This window comes from Glycine max, chromosome 5, assembly GCF_000004515.6.
Source record: "Glycine max cultivar Williams 82 chromosome 5, Glycine_max_v4.0, whole genome shotgun sequence".
Lineage (NCBI taxonomy): Eukaryota > Viridiplantae > Streptophyta > Magnoliopsida > Fabales > Fabaceae > Glycine > Glycine max.
The window spans coordinates 34232739-34244291 of NC_038241.2; the positions used below are offsets into that span (position 1 = coordinate 34232739).

Here is an 11553-nt window from a genome sequence, read left to right on the forward strand (position 1 = left end):
ATAAATAGTGTCTTTTTGTGTTTTCTTTTGATTTTGTTTGTTTTTTAAAGTTATTTTCATGAATTCACACGGTATAATATATTTGTCATGTAAAAAATGAAATTAATATTATTTATGAGAAAAAGATTAAAAATAAGATTTTATGAGAGTAGAGTTACTACAAACATATTTTTCCTAAAATGTTGTTTTAAATAAGATTTTTACTAATTGATTACTACAGTACTATATCCTAAAAAAAGAAGGGGGAAAAAACCCAGCATGTAAGTTTTTGTTGATTTTGTTCTCTTGGCTTGTGCTTCTTAGACACTTGTTACATGTGCTGATTTCCTTCCTGCCAGTGTTCTGCGTATAAAGTAATGTTTTGGATTCTTCTGAATCATTCTCCGCCTTCCGCGATTAATCATCTTTTGTTCACCAATCACACTTTTGGGAGAATCGTTTTCTCTGACGAAGCCAATCTACAAAGAGAAAAAAGAGCACACTATTTACTTTCTTTTTTGTCTGACGAAACGATACTCAATTTACTCATAAGAGATTGCTTTATTTGGCGATCTTTTTCTAGACACAGTAGGTGGTGAGTGGGCCTTGTTATCTTCCCCGTTTGAGATACCCTTTACTCTTAGTTGTGACGTTTTTCTTTGGGTGGAGTGGAGGGTTAAATATTGCTTTATTTTGGTCTTTCATATTTCAATTGGATTTCTTAATATAAGGAAATCATTTTTTATTAGATTTTTCAATTGTTTTTAATCTTGAATAAAATTGATTTTATTTCATTTCTTTTTAATAAAAAAATATAATTGTTTCTACTGGTCGTGACATGTTAGCCTCTGAAACGGAAATATCTTAATATGAAAGTTCCATAAGCGCAAAGGCGTTCACTTATAAAAGTCTTTCCACATACTTGGTGGTCCCAACCCAACCTTCCATGTATGATGTATCACAAGAGTATGAAATTTTCTTTATCAAGTTATTATCGATCCTCCAGAGTGCATGGTGGTATACATCTCTTAGTTATACAGGCAAATTTTCAATATTCTTCTAATGTTTATTTTGAATACAATATATATATATATATATATATATATATATATATATATATATATATATATATATATATATATACACACTTTTTTATTCAATCATAAAAATAATGATTTTAAATAATTGATGATATAAAAAAATTATATTAACAATATATACCTATTAAACTGTTTACTTTGTAGTTATGTTTTAAAATTTAGAATTTTCCATTATCTTTTAAAAAAATTAAAAAAAAATAAAATAATAACCATAATATATGTGTGCGTTGTGCTCTAAAATATTGTTTATGGTTTAGATTTTGGATTGGCACTTACCTCAATAGACTTAATATTACTACACGCATAAAACTATAACTAGTTAATGGTATTTACCACTATCATGCAAGCCACCGGAGTAAACAGTATAGTATCATTTAAAAAAATAATTTTATTAACAATTATAAATTAATGATGTTGGTATATTATATCTTAATTATAATTTTATATTTCTTTAATTTTAGAATTTTATTTATAATATTAAATTAATATATTATATCCATAAATCAATTGACCCAATCTTCTCATAAATGATCAAGTTTGAGTCAAATTCAAATAAATGATATATTATAATCAAATTTAAAATCAAGTAAGAATAAGATATTTGCATCTCAATAAACACCCCTCCTTATTTCACCTCTTCCTGTCCTGTGTGACATCTGGCTTCACAACCATTTCCACGCTCTCTCCTTTCGCATACTTTTCTGTGGGTATTCGGTCCCATCACATCAACTTATTACTGATACACTCAAATCAAAAAATCAAATACTCAATGTGTGCCTTGATTAGTGGAGATCAACTTATCATAATTTTTAGAACTAATAAATAGATAAAATTATCATGAGTTCAATTTATCACAAAATCAATTATTTATTCAAATTCATCATCACTTGTCCTTTTCTTTCTTGGATATTTCTTTTCCATCATCTGTCAATCTTATAATTCTTAAATTTTAGTGTAATTTTATTTGTTTTTTTTTAATTTAAAAGTGACTATGTTTGTCCACCTAATTTAAAAGTACAAAATTAATCGCTTTCAAATTTTGGAAATAAAAAATTTAAGTCCAAATTTAAATATTCAAAAAATATTTAAATATATAAATTATTACTAACTTATTATTGAACAATCGTTCTTGATAATTGAGTGGGCTAGGATGGAAAAAATTGATAATTATGTAAAAGTGTTCTCAACATTTGCGATGAAAAAAATAAAATTTATTTTGCATTCAAAATATTTAATAATAATAGATAAATAAATAATAGATTTGTGTACTCAAATACGTGCTCTTGAAGTAATATAATTTTTTTAATAGCACAAAGACTCTAAATGTGTTCACATCAAAATCAATATCTTTTATCAACTATTTTTATTTTTAAAGAGTGAAAATTTAAAGAATAAATCATTTTTCTACTTTTAAGGTCTAAAAGTAGACTTAAACTTTTTCAGTTTTATGTATAATACACTTTACTATGAGGTAGATGCTTCTGTTTATAATATTAAATAGATTTAGGCCTTTTTCTAAATAAAAAAGAAGAGATTAAAATAATTTCATATCTCTTTATCTTTATATTTGAAAATAAAAATTATCTCATACTTTTTTGTCTCAAAAAAAAAATCTTGACATAAGGCAAAAATAGTTTTCAAATTATCAAATGACTAATTTTAATCACATGATCTGAAGATAACAATAGAATCTTATTCTTATTTTATGGACAACTTATACGCTTATAAAATAATACTCTTTGTTTATACTCATTATATTCTTGGTGTTAGCAAAGAATATAATAATATGTCATTAAAATATTTATTCGATTAAATTAAATTCTCTAATTTAATTATCAAATAAATTATTTTATTTTGTAAAGATTGAAATACTCATTTGTGTGACCTAGTAGGTTCAATACTAGATATGTAGTAATTAATCATAATTAATTTATTAATCAAGGTAAATATCTAGCATCACTCCAGATAGCATAAAGTAGTTTTTTTTTACCTCAATAACTAATAGAAGAATAATGTTAAACTCTAATAAGTTAACACATTATATTTAATCAATGAATGACTTAAAAAAAATCTTTCATTTAGTTGCCCTGAGTAAGGTCTTAATTTTATCATAGAGCTCAAACTCATTACTTATAGTTGATAGATTCCTTTTTAATTAATCATATTAATTCTACAAGTATTTAATCATATCCAATATTCATTCAACTAGTGCTCTAAGGCATTAGATGTACGAAATTAAAATATAACAAATAACTTGTTAATTACTATAATAATATCAAGTCAATGGAAACTATTATATTTCTTCTTGAGAACTTTCTATTGATGTATCAAGATAATACTAACTATTAGGACTTGTCAATTGAGTCACTTCAATAATGACATCCACACATGCATCACCTGTATATGCAATTTAATAAATAAGATTTATTAATCTTTATCTAATAAAGACTATTACGTATATATTTATCTATTCGTATTATCGATGTCCTATTCACAATAATCTTATAATCAATAACAATTTAGATTAAAATTATAAGAGATTTATTTTTTATTTTTATAATTTTTATTATAATAACAAATTTTTAATTTTAATCAAGGACCTTATCAAGTCAACTATTTTTATCAAAAGTATAAAAAATGATAAAGAAATAACAACACTTGATTATTAGAATTATAATTGATTACATGATGTATTAGATGTTAAGCATACACAAGTGTTCTCAATAGAGATACTATTTGTACCAAAATTTCACATGGATCCAAAGAACTATTGTTGGTATTTTTATTTTTGTCATCATTATATCGGTGCGATATATTCACCAATTTTATTAATAACTAATTCTCGTCAAAAAATTTGACTTATCACTTTTAATAAGATTTTTTCTCTTAATCACATTTTTTGTGTGTATAAGACTCAAATATGAGACTTTAGTTAAGAGAATCAAATTCGAAATCATTCAGACCAACAATTTATTGGTGAATTATTGTTGGTATGGGTCAACGAATACATATACATATAAATTATATATGATACTTAGTATATATTACTTGTGTTGGTATTATTATATCCGGTAGAATATTAGTATTATTTTACCTATTCATCTTTAATGTATACCCATGATATATTTAGATGCATGTGCTGGCCGGGCCATTGCTTGACCAAAAATAATGTAGATGCGTCCCGCATCAGCTCCAATTCCGATCGGTTGTGATTTGATTTTTCTGAGGAAAAGAAATCGAATAATTGTAGTTTTAAAAAAGTTCCCTGTCTGACCCTTGAATTTGGTATTTATTTTTATTTTCATTTTAATTCCTGAATTTAATAAAAATACTAAATATCTATGAATTTATGTTCCATTTATTACACTGATATACTCAATAAAAGAATCTCATTTATCACATTAATTGAACCACTAATATGTCTTTGTTAAATTTAGTAAAAACTACGTGACACATGTTTCAGAGACTAAAGGCGACAACCTGTTAAAAGGAGCACCAACTTGAGATGTTGATGGTCACATTGCTCTTAAAGATATATCCATGTTAAGCGTAAATCATCCAAGATTTTACAGGATCCTCTAGACTACAAAATTGGGATATTAGAATGGGCAAGCAAAAAACTTAAAGAAACCCAGAAAGAGATGTAGAAAATAGACTCATTAGTGTGGGAAAAAAGAAGCTGGAAGAGAGCCGTTTTTATGGTTAAAATTTGTCAGACTATCTTTGGTGTAACAAAATTGACATAACATTAACGTGAATTAACCTTCACCATTTTTTTTAACTAACTGAATCAAACATTAATTAATATATTTAAACAAGTAATAAATACAATTAAAATATGACATTAATGTCTTCAAAAATGGAAATTATCCCAGGTTTAAAATGACAGTTAGAAATTCTCGTATTTTTATATAAGCTTTCAATTCAGAATATTTTCTTGTAATGGTATCCTGTGTTTAATTATACATTTTTAATTTTTTTATATGTGATAAATTATTATGAATTTTCTAGTTGTTGGATAAATTTAATATATTAATTTTAAAACTATAATTTAATTTTATATTTGATCACTCAAATAAAATTAAATGCTCTAGCTACATTAGTCCATTCCTATTATTTGTTATCAGCAAAATATCATTTTTCGTATTAAAGTTTATATATATATATATATATATATATATATATATATATATATATATATATATATATATATATTAAAACAAATCTTTAGATTAAAATATTTTAAATTCAAATTAAAATTCATTTAACCATAAATTTTTTATAAGATTTACCAAATAAAAAGTTAAATATTAGCATGACCACTATAGTTGTCACGACTATCATTGTAATCATCGTCATGATCATCGTCATTACCACCAACATGATTGTTGTTGTTGTAGTGGCGACGGTGACATTCATGGTGATGGTTGTAATGGTGACCATGATAATTATGATAGAAATGATTATAACGTTAGCAATGACAGTGACTATGACAGTTATATAGTGAAAATGATCATGACTTTGATGGTAATCATGATAATGATAAGTTTAAGATATTTTAGAACATCATAGATTGCATTTTATATATATATATACCAACTTTAGTTTTAGTTAATTCCTTTATAATTTAAGTTTCAGTTTGTAGTTCCTTTATATTTTGTTAAAAGAGTAACCATGTAAGTTTATAATTATGGGTTCATTACGTGTTGATACGTTACAACTTACAATTAGCTGAAAATTCGTATATATAGTACTACTGAATTTATAAAGTAAGGCATCAGGAAAAAAAACAATAGAGTAATTTTCTAATAACATGATATAAAATATTAACTAATAAATATTACATAATTATATAAAGGATAAATAGTCATTTTTGTCTTTAAGTGTGTAATTTGGTAACAAATGCGTTTTCGAAAGATTAAAATATTAACTAATAAATATTACATAATTATATAAAGGATAAATAGTCATTTTTGTCTTTAAGTGTGTAATTTGGTAACAAATGCGTTTTCGAAAGATTAAAATACAAAATTTAGTCCCTGAAGTTGTAAAAAGTACGACAAATATATTTAACCGTTAATTTTTGTCTATCACTGTTAATAAAATAACCTATGTGGAACAGAGAGACAAATTTATGAAATAATTGTTAACGTGGCCATCAATAATTGTCATATGGACATATTTGTCATATAATATTTTTTTGACATTTTGTCGTCTCACTTCGCTAACAAATGCGTCTTTTAAAGATAAAAATACAAAATTTAGTCCCCAAAAGTATAAAAATGTGATAAATATATCCTAATGTTAATAGTAATTTGTGACTAATTATTATAATTTAAAAAAATTTATAATGATTGCGACAAATTTTTTTAACAAACTCGTAAATTAAATTGAGTCTAAAAGAAAAAAGAATACTTGCTTTATAAACTCCTAAATAATTTTTTTATACTCTCATGCTTGATGAAAGGTTCAAGTAAAAAAAATATTTATCGTAAAGCATTATAGTTAAATTATATCCATAAATAATTTTTAGAAAAAATTGCAATTGCATTCATACTTTTAATTTGTAAAGACACTCACATCCTTTGGAATGATTTTTTTAAGGCTATGATTTTTTAAATGATGAGTCAATAAAAAATAATTGTGTATGATTTTAAAAAAAATTAATTTAAAAATCAACAAACTTTTATTATAATTTTTAATTCAATGTCATTGCATATACTAATGGACATTCATATTTGATTATGAAACATTTATAAAAAAATAATTAAATAATTTTTTTTTGTGTTGATAACATTTATTCAAGAATTAACAATCAAATGATTGATTTTTTTTTTGTAGTTGAAGAAAAGAAAAATTCACCAAAACAATACAAATTCACTTCTATTGATAATATTTTATGCATGTTTTAACCGTTGATGAAACTTAAATATTATATAATGAAAACAGAGATTTACTAGTGCGATATAACTCTCCTAATTTTTTTTTTCATAATTATTATAAAATTATAATAATTAGTCCTAATCTATTATTAACGTCCTGATGTATTTATTATACTTTTTACATTTTTAAAGAATAAATTTTAAAAATTAAATTTTATATTTTTATCTTTTAAGAATGCATTTGTAAAAAAATTATATGAGAATAAAAATGCCTGATTACCTTTTAAAAGTATAAACTTTTAAATTTTTGGCCCTTCTTCTCGTGGGCTCCAAACTAGGGCAGCAGGGCCGGCCCTGGCCTAAGTAATTATATCTCTTCACTGATAGTATAGTTCAAACATTTCAAGTTTCCAACGTTCTATTATGCGTAGTATATTTAAGAAGCTACTACCATATAAACTCAAATACCCATTTAGGTACACTACCATTACCATGTAGAAATATAGTAGCTCTAATTTTACAAAAAAAAAATGATCTTGAACATTAAATGGAGAGAAGAAGACCACCCACCTTTCCCACTTCACAGAACGACAACTGTGCCAGCATTCATTATAGAGAGACGTAGTACTACACTTCTTGAGATCGATCATAATAAACACTCAAACCAAACAAGCAAAACTAAACTTACCAATGAAGTTGAAGCAGCAGAAAATGAGAGTAGTAGTAGGGTCAGTGTGGCTGTGCCTCTTTCTGTTGGCTGTCGGGGAGTCGGAGGGAGCGGATTTGGCGGCGAAGTGCAACCTGCTGGTTCAGAAAGTGCTGCCGTGCCTGAACTTCGCGACGGGGCAGGCGGCGGTTCCGACCAAGGACTGCTGCGAGGCGACGTCGGAGATAAAGAAGAGCGACCCGGAGTGCCTGTGCTTTGCGATCCAACAGACTCACAAGGGTAGTCCGGAGGTGAAAAATATGGGCATACAAGAGGCTAGGCTGCTTCAGCTACCTTCTGCTTGTAACTTGAAGAATGCCAGCACCACCAACTGTCCTAGTATGTCCATCCCACCATAACTCACTACTCCTCTTTAACTTTAATAATTACCAGCTAATAATGTCTTTGTTAATCACTAATCTTACAATATTCACTCAAACACTTTTTTTAAAAAAAGTTTTTTTTTTATTGTGATTCATATTTTTTTTTTTTGGAATTTCATTTAATTTTTATAATAAATATTTTTTCTTTTTAATTTTTTAACTAAGCATTCTGGTTAACCATATCCTTATTAACGAGTGCTTCATTCACTTGCCAACTACTAGCTCATACTCCAAATCTAACTTACTTAAAAAGAACCGAGTCACTTAATAATTAGCGCAAGTCCAACTTTATTGGAGAATTTATTGTATGATCCAAGTAACCATGATTTCACCCATTAATCTAATTCACCTGATATTATGTATTTGAATTTTGTTATTTTTATAAATTGAAAAAGTTAATTGCATATCAATAGAAATCGATAGAAACCATTATCACGCTAGTTTCAGATTACATGTATAGTAATTCTCCTACTCTGACCTTCAAACGAAAAAAGACACTTGCAAAATGAAGTTTGAGTTTGACTTAAAAACAATATATTAAAAAATCCTAAAAATATTATTAATTACTATTTTTACATTAAATGTAAAAATATTAGCATGTAGTCAATCCATGTCAACAGAAATTTTAAATAAAATTATAATAATTTTATGGTTTAAATATATTTTTTATTCCTAATAAATACTCAATTTTTATATTTGTTTTTTAATAAATTTTTGTGCATTGAGTCCATAATAAAATAATACTTTTTTTTATCTTTGATATTTTGTTTTAGTCCATGATAAATTAGTGAATTTTATATTTAACTTCTAATAAATTAGTAAATTTTGCTTTAGTCTCGACTAATAACAAATGAAAGAAATTTATGAGAGAACAAATACAAAATTTACTAATTTATCAAGGATTAAAAACAAGTTTGAATGATCAAAAATAAAAATGTGATTTTATTAGAAAATCAATACAAAATAAAAATTTATCCAGGAACAAACACAAAAATCAAATATTTATTAATTTAAAAAATATATTTAAATCTAATTTTATTAAATCAGATTGTAAAAGTTAATAAAATTATCGAAGTGTTAATAAATTTGGGTATAGGTTTTAATATTATTAGTGTAAAATTTAATTAAACTATCAAATATAAAATAAAATTTTATAATTGGATGATAATGTATATATATATATATATAATACTACATTGATCACATTATAAAATTTTCTTATTTAGACTATCATTCAATCAACTATTGTGTATATTAATTTTGTTAAATTTTATAATAAGAACGATGATTTTTTATTTATTTACTCTGTAAACGACAATGTTATTATTTTATAAAAAAATTAAGCATAGAAAATGTATTAGGTATTATTTAATATAGGTGAAAAGGAATTTACAGAAATAAATGAATAAGAGTAGTACATTAAAATTTGTGGTTGTAATTATTAATGTGATTGACTAACCGGAAGAAATATTATAAATAAATTTAGAAATCAATTGTACATTCACCAAAAAGAAAATACATGTCTACTTTTCTAAAAAAAATATAAAATTTAATTTTTCAAAACATATTATTTTGTAATTTTACATTTTTAACATAAAATAAGTTATTTTTGTTGAAATGATGAAAATGGGACACATTTGATTTGATGGCAGAGCTTCTGGGTCTATCTCCAAACTCCGCTGACGCTGCTATCTTCAGAAATGGTTCGTTGAAAACGAATTCAGCTTCAACAGTCTCAGAAGAAATCCACAAGGGCTCTTATGGAAACATGCTTAGACCTGTTCTCGTTGCAGACCTAATAGCTGTTCTCCTCGTCATGATTCCAATAGGTTCGTGATGGGTGCCTTCAATTAATGACTCACGAAGTAACAGATAGGCACCACTTTAAATGAAAGTAGCCGTGGTAGTTGTTTTCCTACTCATGGATGGGTGGATTTTAATTACTTTGCAGGTTGCAGCATATATAGAATTAACTGATTTGCGTCTGCAACATCTTGTTATGTTGTCTTTATTAGTTAATAATTATCTTAATTTGTATGGACTTCTTTTCCACATGCTAGACTATTGAAAATCAAGGACTGTTGTGTTTTAATTTGTTTTAGGTTGTACATTTCGAACTGCCTTATGTTATGCTTATCGTCCGTCACTCACTCATTAGTTTAATTTTTACATCTATCTAATATCTAATACTTATCTATTTACTCTGCATAAAAATATCTACTATTATATCTATCTATATCTACTCCTCCATGTAATTATTCCCACCATCCAGCTACTAAAGACAGATAGGAGTAACTCCTGCACTATTTAAAGCGTACTGATAAGCTTTGTCATTTAATAACTATTGTTATGTGGGATCATGGGATGAACTTTTGGTGCTGGATTTTCTTTTTTCTAATATTAAAAGTATATTAGAATAACATACTACAGCATTTGTAAAATATTAATTGCTACGTGCAATAGACTTTTGGTGTTGGGTTTTTTTCTTCTATATATTAGAGTAATATTTTATTAATATCTCATACAAACATTTACATAAATTTACAATTACATTTTAACTTTTTTCATAAAAGTGATTTTATGAAAAATAATTATTTTAAATGTAATTAATATTTTCTATGAAAGTGTGTATTATATTAAAATAATATAATCTTAAGGAGAAAAATTATTTCTATCAATTAAAAATTTTCAGTTACAAAATTATAAAATAACTAAATTAACAAGTTTTACTATTCCACCAATAAATAATTTTATTAAAGTATTGATTTCAAAACAAATAAATTATAACGTCAAACAAACTTTATTTATAACATTTATAAGTGTCAAATATTTTAAATAAAAGAGTTTAATAAAAATTTATACTGTCATTCAATGAAAAATTATTTCATGATCTTGTTAAAATATTTATTATGAAAGCAAACAACTTTCAATACATTACATTATGCAATTAGATGATAACGTAAAGAATGTTTACTCTAGCGCATTTTTAAGTTATTAAAAAAATTAAATATTCTTTGTATAAAATAAAAAAAACGCAAACTCCACTAAAAGTGATCAAATTATGTCTTCTTAACGAGACTAATCATCAGTAATTCTAATAGATACTTCACATTAAATAGCATAATTATCCAAAAAAATTATCCAATCTTATTCCTAATTCAGCTCCCCTCAGCATTATACTAACACACCAATAGGATAGATAATAGTAGAGTATTCAAGGAATCGGTTATTTATAAAAAAATACTCAAATCAAACTTATAAAACATATATGATTCAGTTTTATTTTTATTTAAAATAAAGTTCAAATTAAACTAAACCAATATTTTATGTTTCGATTCGGTTTAATTTTTGTAATTTTTATTAAAATATTTTATTAAAATTTATATATTTTTTCATTTTTTAAATTAAATTACATTATAAAAATTATTGATAACAATCTATAAAACTTATTATAATGTTAAATCTTTTACAATAAAAATTTATCAAATTTTCATCCATTTTAA

At 25.1% G+C, this 11553-nt stretch overlaps 1 protein-coding gene across 1 annotated transcript; it reads left to right on the plus strand.

The window, feature by feature from the left end:
* The first annotated feature begins 7541 nt into the window (after window positions 1-7541).
* LOC100799403 (non-specific lipid transfer protein GPI-anchored 1) lies at window positions 7542-10142 on the plus strand. The gene is made up of 2 exons (XM_003524848.5): window positions 7542-8006; window positions 9703-10142. The coding sequence occupies exons 1-2, from the start codon at window positions 7652-7654 to the stop codon at window positions 9885-9887; spliced, it is 540 nt and encodes a 179-aa protein (XP_003524896.2). The 5' UTR covers window positions 7542-7651; the 3' UTR covers window positions 9888-10142.
* The last annotated feature ends 1411 nt before the right edge of the window (window positions 10143-11553 follow it).